Source organism: Saccostrea echinata, unplaced genomic scaffold (genome assembly GCF_033153115.1).
Source record: "Saccostrea echinata isolate AGI-Se365-2 ecotype Australia unplaced genomic scaffold, CSIRO_AGI_Sech_v1 ptg000046l, whole genome shotgun sequence".
Lineage (NCBI taxonomy): Eukaryota > Metazoa > Mollusca > Bivalvia > Ostreida > Ostreidae > Saccostrea > Saccostrea echinata.
The window spans coordinates 7,836,406-7,860,597 of NW_026889795.1; the positions used below are offsets into that span (position 1 = coordinate 7,836,406).

A 24,192-nucleotide genomic window follows, 5' to 3' on the forward strand; every position below is an offset into this window, starting at 1 on the left:
TTTCACACAATAAAACCCAAGTCGGCTCCCTTAAGTTAGAACTATGTAGCGACGTTTTTGTTAAATCTCTCAATGATTTGGATTCTATAATCATCATTCCATTTTTAAATTATACATGAAAGTTATACATTTCGGTACTTTCGATTCGGAGTATATAATGGTCAACAGTCAAATGATTTATTCTTAAAACACTTCTTTTGGAGGATATTAAGACTTTAAAGTTCCTTTAAAGTTCATCGATTGGAAATAAAATGTTATTTTCTTTCTAAATTCTCATCTTTTTAAAGTAATCTGAAAGGAAATCAAAATAAAATACAAAAGCATATCCAAAAATAAATACAATATTTATGGTTTAAAACAAATATGACAAATGAAATCTCAACAAAAACAATGAAAAATAAATTAAATAGAGAGTAAAATTTAAGATTCTTTTTCCTGCATTAATCTAAGATCTTTTTCCTGGATTAATCTGAGAAACTCCTCCTTGACTTCTTCAGCAAAACCACCAACAATATTTAATTTGAAATCACTACTGCTTAGAAGAGACCATCGGCTTTCTTGCAATTTGCCAACGTCAGTTTCACTTGGTTTTGAATAGGAGTTTTCATTCACTAATGTCCTCCCACAGTCTGATTTCCTCAAACACGTGCTGTCAGAGTCCGAATCTGACTCTATCTCAGAGCTGATAGAATTGCTGTCCACTTCCTTCAAGTGATAATGCGATTCACTACTATTATTGCTGCATTTACCCTTAACAAGGGTACTATTGTTACTGCCTACAACATCTACTTTGCTAAGAATACCGATCGTGGTCATACTTTGACTATTTGAACTTCCTTTTACATTGTTTTTATTTGTAAAACTCATCCCGGTCATAATTTGGTTATTATCTGCATTTCCATTGGCATCAGTTTTGCGTAGAATGCCGATCCCGGCATTTACGCCATTGCTTCCGGAATCGGGACCGGAAACCTCTATCAATGGCAAATCGAACACATCATCAGCTGATATTTCACAAAAAGGCATTTTACACTTTTGTAAATCATTCTCGCTGGAACTTAACCTAAATTTGACGGAGTGAGTAACTTTTAAGTTTGATGGATCAGAAGCGGAAGCAGTTTGCTTTATGACGTCACTCGTTCTAGTAAGGTTATTTTCCGATCTCGGTTTTTCTCGCACTTCCGTGATCAGCGTCACCTTTTGATAGGAATTATTATTAAGATTTCCCATACAAATGTTACTATCTGACGAAGATGATTGGTCTCCCCTAGTCTGTAAACAAAATAAGAATGTAAAACTGAGAAATAAAATCAAATAGAAATAAATATAAATTAAATGATTTACAGATACATAAAGTTATAACTGAAACTATTTTAAAACCAAAACCAAACTTAAAAAAATATTAGTATGAAACGAAATTAAAAAAGCTATTAAATATACTGTACACAAAGACAACAACCAAAGCGTCTGATAAATAAGGAAAAAAATCACACAGAATCACTGACTGTATTTGTACGATTGACTGTCCATACTGCTTGAGTATTTGCTTTGTGGGAGAAAAATCGTGGTTCCAATATCAGTTTTGTCAGTTCAAGAAATGTAGACGGCATTTGCAGAGACACTGGTAATATTATTATTATCAATATTATGTCCCCTACCGGTGAAACGGAAGGGACTATTATAAATAGTTTTCATCCTCGTCTGTCTGTCCTGTCCGTTCCACTTGGTTTTCCGCACTTTTTTGTTAAAAGCTTACAGATAATGAGTTAATTATTTTTTATATGTGAGTGTACCCCAATGAGTTACAGAACAATTTTGCATTCCGTCCCGCTTCAATGTCAATTTTTTTTTACGGAATTACAACTTTTTAAAGAGGAACCAGATTACACTAGGGGACTAGTATTGCTTATACAATACTCTCAGAATGCCCGTTATGCTTAACAACTTCTATCTGAAGTGAAAATATTTAGTCTCTCATCAGAGTCCTGAAACTCGAAAAGCCAAACTTACTCCAATAAATTGACTTAAATGCCTTTCAAAAAACTAATGAATCTCTAGCGATTGTTATAAAGCCACTCTGCTGGAGCTGTAGTTAATTGTTAGCTTTCTGTATCGGCGTAACAATATAACAGTTCAGATGTATAATAAAGTTCCTCACCAAAGAGCTCAGAGACATATCAAGCTGTAATAGGAATTAACTGATTAAAAACCTAGTTAATTACGTTTAGGATTATAAAGGTAATTACGTCATATAATATATAAGATGATTAGTTATTTGAATATAAGACTATTTAAGAAATTGCTTACAACTGATAAGCTCGTTTATGTTATAAAACCATTACAGTCTTCAAAAATAATGGAATAAAAATGTCTTTCCCATCCACTCACACCTACGTTTTTTTTTTGTGAAAAATGCCGTTATATGAATTATATATTGATATATATTACAAAGTCTAAATGCTGTGCTATATATGTAAAGACACACAAACTTGTGACATCAAGTTGGCAACACCAAGTATTTTCGTAGTAAAAAATGTTGAATGGGGAAAAGTAATTGATATAAGACATTTATTCATCAGAACTACCCACACACCCAAGTTATTTGATTTCACTTTATTGGGTTTATACAACATCGTAACTTCGAATGAGTATAACTCCCTCTTTTCACAGTACAGCGTAACAGTTTTCCTATTTGAAAAACAATTTTACCGGTTGAGGTAGAATACAAGGTTATGTTCATGGATCAGGATCTGGAGAGTCAGCGGTTCCTCTTACATGTAACAAGCTTACCTCTTATTAACTTAGAATACAAAGTCAGTGGTTTCTATCTTACATGTAACAAGGTTACCTCTGTATAACTAAGACAGAATACAAAACCAGGATCTGGAGAGTCAGCGGTTTCTATCTGTCATGTAACAAGTTTACCTCTATATAACTAAGATAGAATACAAAGCCAGGATCTGGAGAGTCAGTGGTTTCTATCTTACATTGTACATGTAACAAGGTTACCTCTGTATAACTAAGATAGAATACAAAACCAGGATCTGGAGAGTCAGTGGTTTCTATCTTACATGTAACAAGGTTACCTCTGTATAACTAAGACAGAATACAAAACCAGGATCTGGAGAGTCAGCGGTTTCTATCTTACATGTAACAAGGTTACCTCTGTATAACTAAGATAGAATACAAAACCAGGATCTGGAGAGTCAGTGGTTTCTATCTTACATTGTACATGTAACAAGGTTACCTCTGTATAACTAAGATAGAATACAAAACCAGGATCTGGAGAGTCAGTGGTTTCTATCTTACATGTAACAAGGTTACCTCTGTATAACTAAGACAGAATACAAAACCAGGATCTGGAGAGTCAGCGGTTTCTATCTTACATTGTACATGTAACAAGGTTACCTCTGTATAACTAAGACAGAATACAAAACCAGGATCTGGAGAGTCAGCGGTTTCTATCTTACATGTAACAAGGTTACCTCTGTATAACTAAGACAGAATACAAAGCCAGGATCTGGAGAGTCAGCGGTTTCTATCTTACATTGTACATGTAACAAGGTTACCTCTGTATAACTAAGATAGAATACAAAACCAGGATCTGGAGAGTCAGTGGTTTCTATCTTACATTGTACATGTAACAAGGTTACCTCTGTATAACTAAGATAGAATACAAAACCAGGATCTGGAGAGTCAGTGGTTTCTATCTTACATGTAACAAGGTTACCTCTGTATAACTAAGACAGAATACAAAACCAGGATCTGGAGAGTCAGTGGTTTCTATCTTACATGTAACAAGCTTACCTCTGTATAACTAAGATAGAATACAAAACCAGGATCTGGAGAGACAGTGGTTTCTATCTTACATTGTACATGTAACAAGGTTACCTCTGTATAACTAAGATAGAATACAAAACCAGGATCTGGAGAGTCAGTGGTTTCTATCTTACATTGTACATGTAACAAGGTTACCTCTGTATAACTAAGATAGAATACAAAACCAGGATCTGGAGAGTCAGTGGTTTCTATCTTACATTGTACATGTAACAAGGTTACCTCTATATAACTAAGATAGAATACAAAACCAGGATCTGGAGAGACAGTGGTTTCTATCTTACATGTAACAAGGTTACCTCTATATAACTAAGATAGAATACAAAACCAGGATCTGGAGAGTCAGCGGTTTCTATCTTACATTGTACATGTAACAAGCTTACCTCTGTATAACTAAGACAGAATACAAAACCAGGATCTGGAGAGTCAGCGGTTTCTATCTTACATTGTACATGTAACAAGGTTACCTCTGTATAACTAAGATAGAATACAAAACCAGGATCTGGAGAGTCAGTGGTTTCTATCTTACATTGTACATGTAACAAGGTTACCTCTGTATAACTAAGATAGAATACAAAACCAGGATCTGGAGAGTCAGCGGTTTCTATCTTACATGTAACAAGGTTACCTCTGTATAACTAAGACAGAATACAAAACCAGGATCTGGAGAGTCAGTGGTTTCTATCTTACATGTAACAAGCTTACCTCTGTATAACTAAGACAGAATACAAAACCAGGATCTGGAGAGTCAGTGGTTTCTATCTTACATGTAACAAGCTTACCTCTGTATAACTAAGATAGAATACAAAACCAGGATCTGGAGAGTCAGCGGTTTCTATCTTACATTGTACATGTAACAAGTTTACCTCTGTATAACTAAGACAGAATACAAAACCAGGATCTGGAGAGTCAGTGGTTTCTATCTTACATGTAACAAGCTTACCTCTGTATAACTAAGATAGAATACAAAACCAGGATCTGGAGAGTCAGTGGTTTCTATCTTACATGTAACAAGTTTACCTCTGTTTAACTAAGACAGAATACAAAACCAGGATCTGGAGAGTCAGTGGTGTCTATCGTACATGTAACAAGTTTACCTCTGTTTAACTAAGATAGAATACAAAACCAGGATCTGGAGAGTCAGTGGTTTCTATCTGTCATGTAACAAGCTTACCTCTGTATAACTAAGATAGAATACAAAACCAGGATCTGGAGAGTCAGCGGTTTCTATCTTACATTGTACATGTAACAAGGTTACCTCTATATAACTAAGATAGAATACAAAACCAGGATCTGGAGAGTCAGTGGTTTCTACCTTACATGTAACAAGCTTACCTCTGTATAACTAAGATAGAATACAAAACCAGGATCTGGAGAGTCAGTGGTTTCTATCTTACATTGTACATGTAACAAGGTTACCTCTGTATAACTAAGATAGAATACAAAACCAGGATCTGGAGAGTCAGTGGTTTCTATCTTACATGTAACAAGGTTACCTCTGTATAACTAAGACAGAATACAAAACCAGGATCTGGAGAGTCAGTGGTTTCTATCTTACATTGTACATGTAACAAGGTTACCTCTGTATAACTAAGATAGAATACAAAACCAGGATCTGGAGAGTCAGTGGTTTCTATCTTACATGTAACAAGGTTACCTCTGTATAACTAAGATAGAATACAAAACCAGGATCTGGAGAGTCAGTGGTTTCTATCTGTCATGTAACAAGCTTACCTCTGTATAACTAAGACAGAATACAAAACCAGGATCTGGAGAGTCAGTGGTTTCTATCTTACATGTAACAAGCTTACCTCTGTATAACTAAGACAGAATACAAAACCAGGATCTGGAGAGTCAGCGGTTTCTATCTTACATTGTACATGTAACAAGGTTACCTCTGTATAACTAAGACAGAATACAAAGCCAGGATCTGGAGAGTCAGTGGTTTCTATCTTACATGTAACAAGGTTACCTCTGTATAACTAAGACAGAATACAAAACCAGGATCTGGAGAGTCAGCGGTTTCTATCTTACATGTAACAAGGTTACCTCTGTATAACTAAGACAGAATACAAAACCAGGATCTGGAGAGACAGTGGTTTCTATCTTACATGTAACAAGTTTACCTCTGTATAACTAAGACAGAATACAAAGCCAGGATCTGGAGAGTCAGTGGTTTCTATCTTACATGTAACAAGCTTACCTCTGTATAACTAAGACAGAATACAAAACCAGGATCTGGAGAGTCAGTGGTTTCTATCTTACATTGTACACGTAACAAGCTTACCTCTGTATAACTAAGACAGAATACAAAACCAGGATCTGGAGAGTCAGTGGTTTCTATCTTACATGTAACAAGTTTACCTCTGTATAACTAAGATAGAATACAAAGCCAGGATCTGGAGAGTCAGTGGTTTCTATCTGTCATGTAACAAGTTTACCTCTGTATAACTAAGATAGAATACAAAACCAGGATCTGGAGAGTCAGTGGTTTCTATCTTACATTGTACATGTAACAAGGTTACCTCTATATAACTAAGATAGAATACAAAACCAGGATCTGGAGAGACAGTGGTTTCTATCTTACATGTAACAAGGTTACCTCTATATAACTAAGATAGAATACAAAACCAGGATCTGGAGAGTCAGCGGTTTCTATCTTACATTGTACATGTAACAAGCTTACCTCTGTATAACTAAGACAGAATACAAAACCAGGATCTGGAGAGTCAGCGGTTTCTATCTTACATTGTACATGTAACAAGGTTACCTCTGTATAACTAAGATAGAATACAAAACCAGGATCTGGAGAGTCAGTGGTTTCTATCTTACATTGTACATGTAACAAGGTTACCTCTGTATAACTAAGATAGAATACAAAACCAGGATCTGGAGAGTCAGTGGTTTCTATCTTACATGTAACAAGGTTACCTCTGTATAACTAAGACAGAATACAAAACCAGGATCTGGAGAGTCAGTGGTTTCTATCTTACATGTAACAAGCTTACCTCTGTATAACTAAGACAGAATACAAAACCAGGATCTGGAGAGTCAGTGGTTTCTATCTTACATGTAACAAGCTTACCTCTGTATAACTAAGATAGAATACAAAACCAGGATCTGGAGAGTCAGCGGTTTCTATCTTACATTGTACATGTAACAAGTTTACCTCTGTATAACTAAGACAGAATACAAAACCAGGATCTGGAGAGTCAGTGGTTTCTATCTTACATGTAACAAGCTTACCTCTGTATAACTAAGATAGAATACAAAACCAGGATCTGGAGAGTCAGTGGTTTCTATCTTACATGTAACAAGTTTACCTCTGTTTAACTAAGACAGAATACAAAACCAGGATCTGGAGAGTCAGTGGTTTCTATCGTACATGTAACAAGTTTACCTCTGTTTAACTAAGATAGAATACAAAACCAGGATCTGGAGAGTCAGTGGTTTCTATCTGTCATGTAACAAGCTTACCTCTGTATAACTAAGATAGAATACAAAACCAGGATCTGGAGAGTCAGTGGTTTCTATCTTACATTGTACATGTAACAAGGTTACCTCTATATAACTAAGATAGAATACAAAACCAGGATCTGGAGAGTCAGTGGTTTCTACCTTACATGTAACAAGCTTACCTCTGTATAACTAAGATAGAATACAAAACCAGGATCTGGAGAGTCAGTGGTTTCTATCTTACATTGTACATGTAACAAGGTTACCTCTGTATAACTAAGATAGAATACAAAACCAGGATCTGGAGAGTCAGTGGTTTCTATCTTACATGTAACAAGGTTACCTCTGTATAACTAAGACAGAATACAAAACCAGGATCTGGAGAGTCAGTGGTTTCTATCTTACATTGTACATGTAACAAGGTTACCTCTGTATAACTAAGATAGAATACAAAACCAGGATCTGGAGAGTCAGTGGTTTCTATCTTACATTGTACATGTAACAAGGTTACCTCTGTATAACTAAGACAGAATACAAAACCAGGATCTGGAGAGTCAGTGGTTTCTATCTTACATTGTACATGTAACAAGTTTACCTCTGTATAACTAAGATAGAATACAAAGCCAGGATCTGGAGAGTCAGTGGTTTCTATCTTACATGTAACAAGTTTACCTCTGTATAACTAAGACAGAATACAAAACCAGGATCTGGAGAGTCAGTGGTTTCTATCTTACATTGTACATGTAACAAGGTTACCTCTGTATAACTAAGACAGAATACAAAACCAGGATCTGGAGAGACAGTGGTTTCTATCTTACATGTAACAAGTTTACCTCTGTATAACTAAGACAGAATACAAAGCCAGGATCTGGAGAGTCAGTGGTTTCTATCTTACATGTAACAAGCTTACCTCTGTATAATTAGGACAGAATACACAACCAGGATCTGGAGAGTCAGTGGTTTCTATCTTACATTGTACATGTAACAAGGTTACCTCTGTATAACTAAGATAGAATACAAAACCAGGATCTGGAGAGTCAGTGGTTTCTATCTTACATTGTACATGTAACAAGGTTACCTCTGTATAACTAAGACAGAATACAAAACCAGGATCTGGAGAGTCAGTGGTTTCTATCTTACATTGTACATGTAACAAGTTTACCTCTGTATAACTAAGATAGAATACAAAGCCAGGATCTGGAGAGTCAGTGGTTTCTATCTTACATGTAACAAGTTTACCTCTGTTTAACTAAGACAGAATACAAAACCAGGATATGGAGAGTCAGCGGTTTCTATCTGTCATGTAACAAGTTTACCTCTATATAACTAAGATAGAATACAAAGCCAGGATCTGGAGAGTCAGTGGTTTCTATCTTACATGTAACAAGCTTACCTCTGTATAACTAAGACAGAATACAAAACCAGGATCTGGAGAGTCAGTGGTTTCTATCTTACATTGTACATGTAACAAGTTTACCTCTGTATAACTAAGACAGAATACAAAGCCAGGATCTGGAGAGTCAGTGGTTTCTATCTTACATGTAACAAGGTTACCTCTGTATAACTAAGACAGAATACAAAACCAGGATCTGGAGAGTCAGTGGTTTCTATCTTACATTGTACACGTAACAAGCTTACCTCTGTATAACTAAGACAGAATACAAAACCAGGATCTGGAGAGTCAGTGGTTTCTATCTTACATGTAACAAGTTTACCTCTGTATAACTAAGATAGAATACAAAGCCAGGATCTGGAGAGTCAGTGGTTTCTATCTGTCATGTAACAAGTTTACCTCTGTATAACTAAGATAGAATACAAAACCAGGATCTGGAGAGTCAGTGGTTTCTATCTTACATTGTACATGTAACAAGGTTACCTCTGTATAACTAAGACAGAATACAAAACCAGGATCTGGAGAGTCAGTGGTTTCTATCTGTCATGTAACAAGTTTACCTCTGTATAACTAAGATAGAATACAAAACCAGGATCTGGAGAGTCAGTGGTTTCTATCTTACATGTAACAAGCTTACCTCTGTATAACTAAGACAGAATACAAAACCAGGATCTGGAGAGTCAGCGGTTTCTATCTTACATGTAACAAGCTTCCCTCTGTATAACTAAGACAGAATACAAAACCAGGATCTGGAGAGTCAGCGGTTTCTATCTTACATGTAACAAGCTTACCTCTGTATAACTAAGACAGAATACAAAACCAGGATCTGGAGAGACAGTGGTTTCTATCTTACATGTAACAAGCTTACCTCTGTATAACTAAGACAGAATACAAAACCAGGATCTGGAGAGTCAGCGGTTTCTATCTTACATGTAACAAGGTTACCTCTGTATAACTAAGACAGAATACAAAACCAGGATCTGGAGAGTCAGTGGTTTCTATCTTACATGTAACAAGCTTACCTCTGTATAACTAAGACAGAATACAAAACCAGGATCTGGAGAGACAGTGGTTTCTATCTTACATGTAACAAGCTTACCTCTGTATAACTAAGACAGAATACAAAACCAGGATCTGGAGAGTCAGCGGTTTCTATCTTACACGTAACAAGGTTACCTCTGTATAACTAAGACAGAATACAAAACCAGGATCTGGAGAGTCAGTGGTTTCTATCTTACACGTAACAAGCTTACCTCTGTATAACTAAGACAGAATACAAAACCAGGATCTGGAGAGTCAGTGGTTTCTATCTTACATTGTACATGTAACAAGGTTACCTCTGTATAACTAAGACAGAATACAAAACCAGGATCTGGAGAGTCAGCGGTTTCTATCTTACATGTAACAAGGTTACCTCTGTATAACTAAGACAGAATACAAAACCAGGATCTGGAGAGACAGTGGTTTCTATCTTACATGTAACAAGCTTACCTCTGTATAACTAAGACAGAATACAAAACCAGGATCTGGAGAGTCAGTGGTTTCTATCTTACATTGTACATGTAACAAGCTTACCTCTGTATAACTAAGACAGAATACAAAACCAGGATCTGGAGAGTCAGTGGTTTCTAACTTACATGTAACAAGCTTACCTCTGTTTAACTAAGATAGAATACAAAGCCAGGATCTGGAGAGTCAGCGGTTTCTATCTGTCATGTAACAAGCTTACCTCCAGGATCCGGAGAGTCAGTGGTTTCTATCTTACATGTTGGTGGGTATCAGCAGTCACTTATTCCTAACAAGCTTCCTCGTTTAAAATAGATTGCCAAAATATGTTGGTGGATATCGGTGGTCACTGTTACTTAACAAACTTACCTCTGTTTGAGAAAGAATACAAGATGATGTTCTGGAGTACCGGCGGCTACTGTTCTTTAGTATACGTTGAATTTTCATTCTTCTGTATTTCTGTTTTATGACTCGGCGTACCTATAGAAATATTGTAATAATTATTATTACAGTGGATTACCTAGTCAAAAATTTAATATGTTTTTTTCCCAAAAATTCTTTCAGGAGAGGTTTAAGATTGTATTATGTTATCTTACCTCGCCATTTAAGAAACAGTAAAAAATTGAAATTAAGATTCCCTGCAACGAAAAATTACATTAATAAAACAGTTGCAAAAAATAACAAACAACTACAGTTTTACTACATTCTACAGAGAAGAAAAATTAGAAAAAGATTAATTAATTAACAGACTTTCCATATAAATTACTATTAACCAACTTTTATTCGCGTGCGAGAAATTTCCGCGAGTTTCACGATCTTTGCCTACTCGCGAATATTTCTCGTCGCTCTCTTTTTAATCCATAAAGTATTTATGTATTATACTTCCTCAGTCGCGGAAATTAGTCGTCGCTGATAGAATAAAAACTAGCAAATCGCGAATAAAAGTTGTCGCGAATAACAGTTGGTCTACAGTACATAATGCCAAGAGAGAACTGTTTCTGACCTGGTTGGAATGGAGTACAACATTGGTGACTTGATACACGGAGGCGTAAGATCCGCCATCGTTCGGATTAAATAACATTATAAGATTGGTCAATCCAAGCAACGGCATGAGAATCACGGTTGCTCTAATAGCCTTCCTACAAAATTTGAAAAAAAATAAATAAAGGTATTAACTCATTAGCAAACTAATCATTATACTCACTTACTTAACTCAATTATACACTTTACTAACCTAAGCACCGTATTCATTCATTTACGCTCATTCACTTTAATTACCGAGTTTTTCATTAGAAGATAAAAGCTCTGGTGCCTTTCAATTCAATATATAAAGTGACAGTACGGCGCATCTCATCAAAAAACAGACTTGAAAAAATTTTCCGATAGGATTTGGAATTTTTTTACTACTCATAAATGTATAAACCTTCAAAAAATTACAAGTTTCATGATCAAATAACTTTGATTTTTTCATTATAATTCATATAAATTAATAATTATTTAAGGACCATAAATATATACATCGCAACGTGTTATGGGTTCCACATTCGATGCCATTCACTCATGCGTACTTATCATAAACAATGCAGCATGGTAAAAGAGGGTAGCCCGATAGGCCTGCTACCTTGACAAAGTCGACCAAGGAGAAAAAGAACTGAAATAGAGTTTGAAACAGCGAATTTCTGGACCAAAATTTTACTTTTGGAATTAATAAAATCATTGGTGGAGGAAGAAAGGGGAGGTCGGCGAGACTCCCACAGGGCTCGTGAAGGTTCTCCTCGACAGGTTTGTTGATACATGTTATCATTTCTCATATCTCCATCGCTTTCAAAGAAAAAAAGCAGACGGTGTAAACTCAACACCTATCATATATAAATATTATTGCCATTTTAAGTTCAAATTTTAATGTAACTGTCCTGAAAATATTTTTGATGTTTTGCCACGATAACGCATGATTTGGTGATTTTCCCTTCTCGGACCCCGATATACAAAACGTCAATATTTGTACTTTTAATTCTTTTAAATTCGTCTTAAAGCAGATTAAAAAGTTTACGATTAATAATTTATCGGAAAAGTTATAATATTTTGCTTTTGAGAATTGTTTTCACCTTTTATTCCATTATAATTATAAACTATACAGTTTAGGCACGTGTCATTCAGAATTCACCTGGTACAAATAAACAAATCTAAGATTGCTCCGGTTTGTACGACCCTTTGATTTCCAACAGATTTAATTAGCTTAATTTTGTTTGAGGAGAGAATATTCATGTTTCTCAAACTGTCTCAAACACATTATATTTAATCACGTACTCACTAAAACTACTTTTTCACTACATTTACTTAGTTTTAACGATATCTTCACTCTCTAATTCATCATACTTGCTCAATAGTAACCATACATACTAAATCACTCAACTGACTTCGTTACTTCTAAGATATAGTAGCTTACTTACTCAATATATTATCTCCCTTACAAAATTCCATATACTCACTCACTAACGCATTGAATTTATTTACTCAGAACTCACTTTTTATGCTTTACACACTATACGTACTTGATTCACTCATTTACTATACAAACTCACTTTGCTCACTTATGAATAGTACGTGTGCTCTCATACTTTCGCTACACTTTACACTTCCTATACTCACACATTTTATACTTGCTTACATGTTTGCTTACTATAAATTGATTTACTCAAATCTTAAACAATTTACTTTACTCATTTACTAAATTGACTCACTTATTATACTCATTAACACACTATACTCACTTAATTCTTGATGATTCATGAGTATTATGTGCCCTTAACTTCGTCACCAGCACTCTTATGATGTTGATTAAAAAGAACAAATTAACCTGAAAATATTAAAATAGAAAAATACATGTGTATCTTCAGAAAGACAATGCCTTTGTCTATACTAAATAAATTTTCTTCATGGGTCTGATCTTTCCCTAGTGCAGTCAAGTCAGTGGCGTTTTCAGACCCATTTTCATGATTTTTCTGTTAAGTCTAAGTTGTAATTACTGGAAATTTGGATTATCTCCCTTTACAAAATTAGTTTATTTCTCATATTTATATTTTGTGTCAGCTAAAATTATATGCCATTGTTAATAATACTTTTGAGAATTTCAAGCAAATTATTAAACGTCACAAAGGTGGCAACACACGACAGACTGTTTTACAGACTTTTTATTCATTGAAGGAGGATAAGATATGGTGCTCTAGTGATGAGAGGATTATGGAAAGAAATAAGCAATTTAATGGGCAATTGGGCTATCAAAATACTTATTGCATTAATATAAATAAATTTAAGTTTACTTAAAAATTTTTATTGTAATCAATAAGTGTCCTCCTTGAATGTTCAAGTCTGATATATTGTATCGTGATGTATTATAATGGTTATTTTGTTTCATGTCTTAGGAGAGGCAGAGATTGACCAATCAAAATCAAACATTTAACATTTCGGCCACGCGGTGCGTCACTCTGCCTCTTCTCCCACCTACAGCCTTGGAGGACGGACGTTTTTTCAAGTTTGTTATTTACCTCCTTCCACCCCGCCTCCGCCAAAATTTTGGTTGTAATTTTATATTTTAAGCGTTTTCAGACCCATTTTCATCAGACCCATTTTCATGATTTTTCTGTTAAGTCTAAGTTGTAATTACTGGAAATTTGGATTATCTCCCTTTACAAAATTAGTTTATTTCTCATATTTATATTTTGTGTCAGCTAAAATTATATGCCATTGTTAATAATACTTTTGAGAATTTCAAGCAAATTATTAAACGTCACAAAGGTGGCAACACACGACAGACTGTTTTACAGACTTTTCATTCATTGAAGGAGGATAAGATATGGTGCTCTAGTGATGAGAGGATTATGGAAAGAAATAAGCAATTTAATGGGCAATTGGGCTATCAAAATACTTATTGCATTAATATAAAGGGATTAAAGAATTAAGTTAGGAGTGTGCCTCAGGATTACTGATCACAATAATTCCTAATGTATGAGAAAATGAGAAAATTCTTCTGAAAGATTAAGGTTCATTGACCCTCTGATAGGAGAGACAACTCTTACTGGAAAAAAGACTTTTTTCTCCTTATAAAATCATCAAGTTAAAAATCCATTTTTGTCAAATTTTGCCCAACAGATATGCTGCAATTGTATCTTGATCAAAAATATTTTTCTTTTCGAAAATAACTTGCGTTAATTTTTATGATGGAATAGAGAGTTGATGCATTGTTAAAAAAAAAAGTAAAGATATCGGCTTAATGTAGTATACTATGTTTCTTACGATTAAAGCTAGCAATATGGATCCTGACACGATGTAAGAATATGGAGAGTCCGAGTTGTTCTGCCAACATGGCGTGAAGACTGTAAAATGCATGGCAATTGCCCAGGATATAGCTATTATACCGGGAAGACCTACAAAATATAAAATAGCTTTATTTAGTATCTTCTTTTAAAGTTTAATTTTTAATGCTTTATTTCTTTTACATTTTTTTATTCTCAGTTTTATACGCCTTTGATTTGACAATAAAGGGAAAAACTAAGTCTTGGACAGGTTTAGTTTTGTGTTTTATTTAATTTGTTTATTTGTTTTGTTTTTTTTTTTGAAATTTTGAAATCGAAACTGCATATTACAGAGAAATAAGAGTCCACATAGTAGCTACCTTAATCTTGGTCTATATCTAATGAATTTTAAAGTGCATTTCATCATAAAACAACACACAAGTACCTTCTTTGTTACATGCAATACATACCCCATCCTATGGCACAAAATATTTTAAATGGAGCATCCGTAGAGAAGACAGTAACAACAATACTATTGTGTAGAAATAAGCCTTCCACGAACATCCAGAAGATGTTACTGACCATTGTGTACTGTCCCAGCACTATTATAGTCTTACAAACCCAGTCCTGTAGGGGAAGAAAATAAAGGATAACATTACAAATAAAATGTATGGAATGTAAGACTCCACATAAACAAGACAATGGACAATGGACAGAGCTCTAGTTCCTAGACACCGTCTACCTGTACCAAGGCTCATACACTACTTATTGTACAATATAAAGTGGGACTGTATTTAGAACTCTGATATAATAAATATAACATAACACAGTAAAACTGGACTTACCACTCTGGTATAATAAACATCATGACCAAACACTAAAGTTATCCTTGTAAACATAGTAGATCTGGATTTACCACTCTGGTATAATAAACTTCCTGACTAAACACTAAAGTTATCTTTGTAAACATAGTGGGACTGGACTTACCACTCTGGTATGATAAACATCATGACTAAACACTAAAGTTATCCTTGTAAACATATTGGAACTAGACTTACCACTCTGGTATAATAAACATCATGCCCTTACTCTAAAAAAAAACTCCTTGTAAACATAGTGAAACTGGACTTACCACTCTGGTATAATAAACATCATGACCAAACACTAAAGGTTCAAACAAGATAACGATGACGATAAAGCGAAGGATAAAGGAGACGACTAGATGTTTATGTATAGATACTCGGCTGCACTGAAGTGACCTAGAAAGAAAACAATTTTCATATTCTAATTCTGAAAAAAAATTTTGTTCTTATACAATATGTGGAAAATATGTATTTGTATAATGCTAAAAGTGATAAAAAAAAATGTTGAAATAGATTAAAGGAGCAATAATAACAAGAGATGTTTGCGAAACACTTATGTCCCCCCTCCCCCAAATAATTGGAATTTTTCAAAGTCCAAGGGGCATAACTGTCAAAAATTGCTCGATCGTACCCAAAATAGTTCTTGTCCTAGATATTTTAATGATAAATCTGTAGACCTAATTTCATTTCAGTATGTGCAACTTCTGTGAAGAAAATGAACGGAAACTGCAAATAATTGGAATTTTTCTAAGTCCAAGGGGCAAAACTCTGTCAAAAATTGCTCGATCGTACCCAAAACAGAAATTGACCTAGATATTTTTATGATAAATCTGTATACCAAATTCATTGCAGTATGTGCGACCTATGCAAAGAAAAATGAACGGAAACTGCAAATAATTGGAATTTTTCTAAGTCCAAGGGGCATAACTCTGTCAAAAATTGCTCAATCGTACCCAAAACAGAACTTGACCTAGATATTCTAATGATAAATCTGTATACCAAATTTCATTTCAGTATGTGCAACCTCTGCGAAGAAAGTGAACGGAAACTGTTTGGTTGACCGACCGACAGACTGACCAACCGACCGACAAACACCAGCAAAGCAATATGCCCTCCCTTCTTCGAAGGGTGGCATAATAATAATGAAGCTGTACAACTTCTATAGCATATATTTTTTTATCCCATAAGTACTCACCGGAAGTAGCAGAACACGAAGAGTGTGATACACAGGAAGAACAAGGACACTAAACTACATCCGAAATAAATATCCCTCATTATCAGAACAGCTCGGGAATGTTCCGCTACCTAGAGGAATAAAGCATCATATTTGATAATGTCGGTTACAGTTCTTGAAATTTCTAAACAGTTACAGTTTATATATTTATGCTTTACATTATGATCATGAGAGACAGATTAAACAGAGATTAAGAGAAATATCCAACACCAGTGGAGAGGAATTATCATTGTCGGGGATCAATTCTGGGGGATTTCATAGGTAACCCTAACTAATGTACATTCCAAGAAATAATGTTTGTCAGTGTATTCAATTGGTCCATTGAATTTTCTGTTAATGCAAGTTACCCGCGAAATTAAATCCCCAGGAACTAGTGAAAGATGGGTTTTACACGTGAAACCCCACCCCACCCCAACCTCCACAAATGTAAATGAATCCATAGTAATGTATTTAAATGATTTCTTACAGATGGAGTTAAGCTAGTCACATCCTGTGGTGGAAGCATTTTGTCTAGAAAGTCTATACATTGCTGGTAATCCGTTATATTTTTCCAGTATCCATCTGACCCACAATGTCGGTATGCCACGACATGATCTAAAAAAAAAAAAATAAATATTATTACTCTTAAGCGAATATACCGTTCACGGTAGCTCAGTCGGTAGAGCGCTCGCTCCGTGATCGGGAGGTCGTGAGTTCGAATCTCGGCCGCGACAGACCTAAGTCGATAAAAAATAGGTAGCAACTGTTCCTTCGCCATGCGCTCGGCACTTTGAAGTGAAAGTTGCGGGTCCTTCGGATGAGACCTTAAAAACCGAGGCCCCGTGTCACGGCAGGCGTTGGCACGATAAAGATCCCTCACTGCTCAATGGCCCTGAGTGCCGAGTAAAGGTCAAAATTTGAAGCCCTTCACCGGTATATTGTGACGTCTCTATATGAGTGAAAGATTCTCGAATGGGACGTAAAACAACATACAATCAATCAATCTTAAGCGAATATCGTCAATATTGCCTTGGTTTATTATCTGAGAGTTTCCTTTATAAAATCCACAAGAAATACGCATTTTTACATGTAGATTTACAGTAAGTAATTCATTCTAAAGAAGACATTTTACTTTCATATATATATACCTGGTGCACCAATAGCAGCTGGACAAGGGGCGGTAACTGTTGTGTTACTTTTTGTCGCGTACCAACAATGGAAAGAGTCGTGATGAGGCTCACAGTAAGTTTCATCTAAAACAAAAATAAAAGAAAGTTTTCAAGTATATTACTTCAACTATTCTACAAATATAGGACTACTGAGTTTCTGCAAAATTTCCAAGAAAATATAAGAAAAATCTATCCTTTAAAGAAAACAAAATTAATGTTTTTTGTCGCCACAGGAGGAATTGTACGGATTGTGAATCTAATGAATGATTCATGGCATATACTAGTATATGATATCATGAGGATTTTTTTTATCAAATACACCATTCTACTTGGAATACAATGGACCTTTTAACAGGAAGGATGTTTGCTTTAGACAGAGTATATTTTACAGAATCCTGTAAATCGAGAATTTTTTAACTATTAGCTATATTAATTTTTTTTTTCTAATTATCACAATTAAGTTTCAAATACCCTGTGAACAACCTTGCCATTTGTTTTATGATGACCGAACATAAAACTGCGGTATCGTTTGTTATGTGGGGGTAGTTGGGTGGGGTGGGGGTCGGGAATTAGGGGGACTATTATACTGTCAAACCAACATTGAACGATATATATTTGATAACGACAATTGAGAGAAGTATATTTCCAACTTCAGTGATACGTACAAAGACACATTGTCAGTTCACAGTGAAACTTGTGCAATCCGAATGTTATGTATTCCGGAGTGCTGCCTAATACTATCTTAACTTTAAGTCCCTTTAAGTTAATTCTATTATTTAAAATGTTGTCTAATGAAGTTCAAATGGCGGTGTTGTATTTGATTATCTACATATATCTTATAATCATCTTAAGGTAATGTTAAACAAAATTTAACGTTATATTACCACAATAGAATAATAAACAGTTGGTATTCAAGTGACCATGAATCTTTACATATTGATTATTATTCGATAAAAGGACCAAATAAATACCGATTGATTTTTCAAATGTCCCTTTAAAACTATGCCAAGGTCAACCTTAAATCACAACAAAAGCCAGCGATCAGATATAACCTCCAGTGTTGCAGATTTCTAAACAAAACATCTCTAATGCTTGAGAAGAAAGCGTCGTCATAAATCATTGCTGGGCACATAAAAAGTAAAGAATCGAGAATGATCATCATCGACAACTTAACAAGACATTATATAATTTGTTGTGTGGTGAAGCCCCTATAATTAATTTGCCAGTTCAGTTGAAAACGAAGGCAATCGATGCCGGTTAAGGGCTAAGACTCATTAGGATGGAAGCCTTGCTGTAACATTTAACACACTGACCTGTTTTTTTCTCGTTTTCCCTTAATTAATTTTTTCAAATTACATCAAATGATCTTAACAAGGAAATGAACATATCATCGTTTTAAACAGTAAGTAGATATTTGAAATTAAGAAAAACCGTCAGGTAAAACTAGAATCACAACCCGGGTTGATTGTTGATTTTTATTTACGATTTACATATACAGTAAAAAAAATAAACAAACAAACAAAAGCAAAATATAAAAAAAAACATGATAAATCTCGATCACCTCTTATTTTCGACATCAGTTTTTTCATCGTCAACTTCCCTTTTTTATGTAGCAATATTCCAAAATCACCTGAGAGGCATATGGTGTTTATATCTCCCAAATGAATCGATGCGCTCTGAATACGATCAATTTTTAAACTGAGGCAAGCTACTCTCAAATTAGTTGATGATACAGGATTTCAAAACCCCATTTAAAGTCAGATTTTCGCAAATTCTACGTTTTTTTTTTAAATGACCTTGTTTGTGAATACAACCTATCCTAAAGTGGACATTTTATTTCAACTTGCAGTGGCCACTATCGGACCACTCTATATTTATAAGATTACAAGATTTCTTTTCCTTTTTCTTTGAAAAACAGTAAACGATTACAGTTACCAAAAATGAGAATTAGTTCACATTCACTAAATATCGAAACACGTCAGGCATTCTACAGCTGTTCTAACTATCAAAATAAGTGTTCATTGCATATGTTTGTAAATTGTTTGTTAAAAATGAATAATTATAACAGTTGTACTCTACCCTCCCGTTTAAGTTAAACTTCGATTTGAATATACATGTATATGACATTTTTAATGCAAGATCACAGTATATTGTGGCATTGATCTTAATCACAAAATTGTAAACTATTTGATTAACAAAACAACAAACTTTTATGTACATGTACCTATTTAGATAGGTGTTTCATGCAGGGAAAACAGATCTGATTCCGAAACTTTGAAGAATTGAGTGACTTTGTCTTACATGTACATACTGTGCTCAGTGATTATGTTATATATTTTAGTTTTCTGTAGATTGTCATTTGACTTGTTAGCTTCTCTGTATGGTGATGTCAATAAAAAAATGAATTTAATAAAAGCGACAGACTTATAAGTCATACATTCTTCATTCAGTAAAATTTCCAAGTGATTTGACATAATCTTCTCAAATATCCATAAAAACTGTTTTAATATCAAAAGGATGTGTTTGCATTTATTAACATAGAGAGGTCTTTTGTTAATATCTGTGGCTTAATGCTCTTCGTTCGCCAGATCTTTGATATATGTATAACTTATCAGACAGAAAATCTTCGACTGATGAAACATGCTGAAATTTTGTTCAGGAATATGTGTACCTAGGATTGCAATGAATCTAACGATTTTGTTATCGGTAATTAGTTTGGTTCTAAGTGAGAGCGATTCCTACTCTTGATAGTATTATGTCACATAGAAGATTTGTAATTTCCCCAACTTTAACACAATGACACAATTTTTCGCTCTTCAATCTTTGTATCGCCTGCTCTTATGAAGCCATTAAACAAACGATACGTTAATTATTGCCGCTTTCGCCGGAAATGACATCACTAAGACCTATTTGTATTGTCGACGAGAAATCGTCCGCGTGTGCCCACGTATGATATAAATTATTAACATTCTAGTCAGTTAGGTTCTGGAAATATACAGCGCCAGTAATTATATTTTTAAAACAAAGAACCCATATCCTAATCATCTCAAACTTAAACGTCGTGTAAAAAATCAAATCTTCTTTCGACTCGTCATTTTAAAAAGACTTTTATTTCATTTTAATTATAGAAAAGCATTCATAATTTAGCATCCAAACTGAAGGTTAAATGCACATTAAATCATCGACGATCGGTTTTCTACCTGAGGTCTTCGCAAAAAACTTGAGGCAGAGTTAGCAATGAGCTCACAAAATGATACCCCCTCTCTCATGTGAGTATAATGGCAGATTCCATATTTTGTTATGAACCCCCCCCCCCCCCCAAAAAAAAAATGTCCGATCAGAACGTTGAGATAAGAGAAGCACAATGAAACTATGTAATAAATATTCTGCGAAAGTCTCATTAAGTTTCATTCAGTGGTTAAGGAAGAATTTCGGATAGGAGATGGGTAACTCCATTGAATACTATAGAAAGAATGGCAGTCTCCATGTTTTGTTATGGGAGACCCAAATATCTGTTCTATTGTAAAATAGGAGATGCACAATGGCACTATTTTGTATGTAACAAAGATTCTTTGAGAGTCTCATTAGATTTTATTGAGTGGTATAGGAGGAGTTGTGGTTAAGAGATACATGTATTACAGAGAGAATGGCAGTGTCCATGTATTGCTATGGGAAACCCCAAATATGTGTCCGTAAAATAGAAATTCATGCACAATGGTTCAGTTGAATTTCGTGAAAATTTCATCAAATTGTGTTCCGTGGTGGAACGGGGAGGGTGGCGTTATCGTATGACGTTAAAAGCATTCTTTTAATAGATATATTCTCCCAATTTTTTTTTTAATTCTAATCAGTTTATACGGTTACTATGTTATACATGTACAATTATTTGAATGTTCAATAAGACAGTTCAAAGACATTATACTGCTCTGGGTAGGAAAGACATTGGATGAGAATTCTAATTTCGATTATAATTTTTTTTTTGAAGGCTTGCAAAATGCAAAAGTCATGATAACTTACATGTAGCAATTATCCATTTAAATTCAAGCTTTTTTTTTCTTAGGGATGTTTTGGGTATTCATGGCCAGCTTTTCTCATATCATAATAATGATCTAAAACACGGTGTAATTGTCATTAAAATGTATCATAATGAAAAATGAAAAAAAAAAATCATTACTTCAATAAAGTTTTAAAGTTTACCTTTTCTGAGATTTCGACACGTACACACGTACACACGTACAAACCAATTTCAATGAGAGATATATACATTTTATACATTAATTAAACATATCAATATTTTTTTTGAAGTAAATGTTAAGTTATGTCGTTAACTAATGCTCATTATGCTATAATTTTACAATCAGTACCAAATAAGGGGGGAAGCTTTTTCAAGACATAAAATATTTCTTTTTTGTAAAAGTTCCATGAGTTCCTAACGAAATAAAAGTTACAGTATCTCCATTATCAAATTATATTTGAAGGTGGGTGGGTGGTGGTGCGTTGGGGGTTATGGTCAGGTATGATACTTCTACTACATGTATATAGTAAGGTGGGTGGGGTGGGTGCTATGTTCAGTATAATAATTTCTACTACATGTGTATTTTTGTAAGTGACAGCTCCACTGTCAATCTATCAATTTTACTGAGATTGTCTGTAAAGTTTTACGTATTTTTTATATTTACCGAAAATCTCAGTAAAATTGACAGGTATGCGAACTCCTGTGCTCCAACATTTGGATTAAAATCAAGCTTTAATAATTTTTGTTAACAATTTTTAGAAACAAACTTGTGCAGAACATTAGCAACTATACGAGTCGAATCTAAACAGGTGCAAAGTAATACAAAAATACATGCATTGGCAAAAATGCTTAACTATAAAAAACGTGGTATAAAATAATATTGAAGATCTCTGGTAGACTTGAGAAGACTGAAAAGTAAATGTAGTAAATTAAAAGAAGGATTAAGTTAGGAATGAATTCACACGGTCACTAGAAATGCTCAAGGAGTTCGACTATTGATAGCATATCGTAACAGGCACGTAGTAACAACGGTTTCAAAAGTGCGGGGGGGGGCAAATCCCCCCCCCCCAAAAAAAATCTTACAAGCAAAAAAAAACTTATACTGACCAAAAAGTGGGGGAGCAACTTCCAAAAATTATCTGATAAGCAAAAAAGAAAGCTAGTTTTCTGTCCTAATCCTGGAATTTGCCAGTGCTCGACCTTACAACACAAAAAAGGGGGGGGGGATCTAAAGGAAAATTTACTATAGCAAAATACAATATTCAGAAAAAAGAGGGGTTGCGTATTCTAAGGGCCTGCATACAAAACATTCAAATATAATGTAGTATAGTTATAAAATATAAACGATGATGTGCTAATTATGAGGTTTTCTTACTTGGTCTCCTGGTAACGTTGAGACTAGAATCGGTGCGACACTGTACTTGTAAACGGAAGTATTCCCACAGGTCTTCAGGTATGGTCTCGGTGCTCCCCGGTACGGGCTCCATTGTTACGCTAGAAGCTTCCATTCCAATGCGTTATTCTTGTATGTATCTAAGAGAACACTTAATCATATTCCCTCTCTTGAAACATTTAAATATGTCATTTTTTTGTCATTTGTACACAACACGAATTTCTTTCCCTTTTTGTACTGGTAAAATAGAAAAAAATAATGTTAATATTCACTCGGTAAGTCTTAAGCTCGAAAACAAAGTTCAACAATAATTATTGTATGTCGATAACGTAAAATCCATGCATTCCTTTATCAGACTGTTTCAGGAAATGTTCCATGAGATTCTTCCTACGTCGAATAAATCTGTCCATACATTGTAGGTCTGTGTTTTTTATACGGTGAGTGTTGTGTCTCAACTCTTAATCCCTTACACCATAGAAATTACATATTTCTCTCTTATGTCACAAGATAGAATTTCACACACTAATCGGAAAAACTGTTGAGGTGCCTTGAGATTGTTTTTTTAACATATGAAGTCCACTTCTATACACCGACTAGTTAATATTCTCAACACAGAAATCTCCGACGCACTGGCTCTCTCTCTCTTTCACTTGATCAATGATGTCATCTAAAAATTACAAGAGAATATTTAGTTCCTTGAAGGAGATGAAGCTGACAAATGTTTCTATTTGGTCCATCTGTCATTCCAGATCTCTTTGGTCCATCTGTCATTCCAGAGAGCAAGATGACAAAATCCCGTTAACGTTATGCTAAGAATCTCGGGACGTTGACATCTATGTTTTATTATTGGACGCATTACAGAAATAAATAGGGAACCCAAAACAGATTGAATCTTAATTGTCCAATCTACTGGTCACAAAGTACAATGCTCTGGTCTTTTTTCCTCGGTTTACAATCAATTTTATGATCAATTGATTTTGGGGATATAAGTAATACGCCATCTCCACTCCGTCATTTTAGACTTTGCTTTTTTTTAATGATTCATTAAACTTCAA

General features: G+C 34.6%; 1 protein-coding gene across 1 annotated transcript; it reads right to left on the reverse strand.

Moving 5' to 3' along the window:
• Positions 1–420: 420 nt before the first annotated feature.
• On the reverse strand, positions 421–23,441 carry LOC133201999 (vasoactive intestinal polypeptide receptor-like). Its single transcript, XM_061337781.1, has 12 exons — positions 23,120–23,441; positions 17,709–17,813; positions 17,048–17,175; positions 16,543–16,652; positions 15,617–15,743; positions 14,955–15,111; positions 14,486–14,616; positions 12,964–13,049; positions 11,196–11,331; positions 10,789–10,830; positions 10,562–10,672; positions 421–1,272 (listed from the first exon to the last, which is right to left on the reverse strand). Exons 1-12 carry the CDS (start codon positions 23,250–23,252, stop codon positions 421–423), a joined length of 2,118 nt encoding a protein of 705 aa, XP_061193765.1. The 5' UTR covers positions 23,253–23,441.
• Positions 23,442–24,192: the final 751 nt, after the last annotated feature.

Bases quoted from the DNA above. Each gene is read 5' to 3' on its own strand.
- LOC133201999 (XM_061337781.1), bottom strand. From the start codon at position 23,252: ATGGAAGCTTCTAGCGTAACAATGGAGCCCGTACCGGGGAGCACCGAG. The intron at 13,050-14,485 runs GTAAGAAACATA...TAATATTTTCAG, and splicing joins CCATATTGCTAGCTTTAATC to GTTAATTTGTTCTTTTTAAT. The intron at 10,673-10,788 runs GTAAGATAACAT...ATATTTCTATAG, and splicing joins ACTGTTTCTTAAATGGCGAG to GTACGCCGAGTCATAAAACA.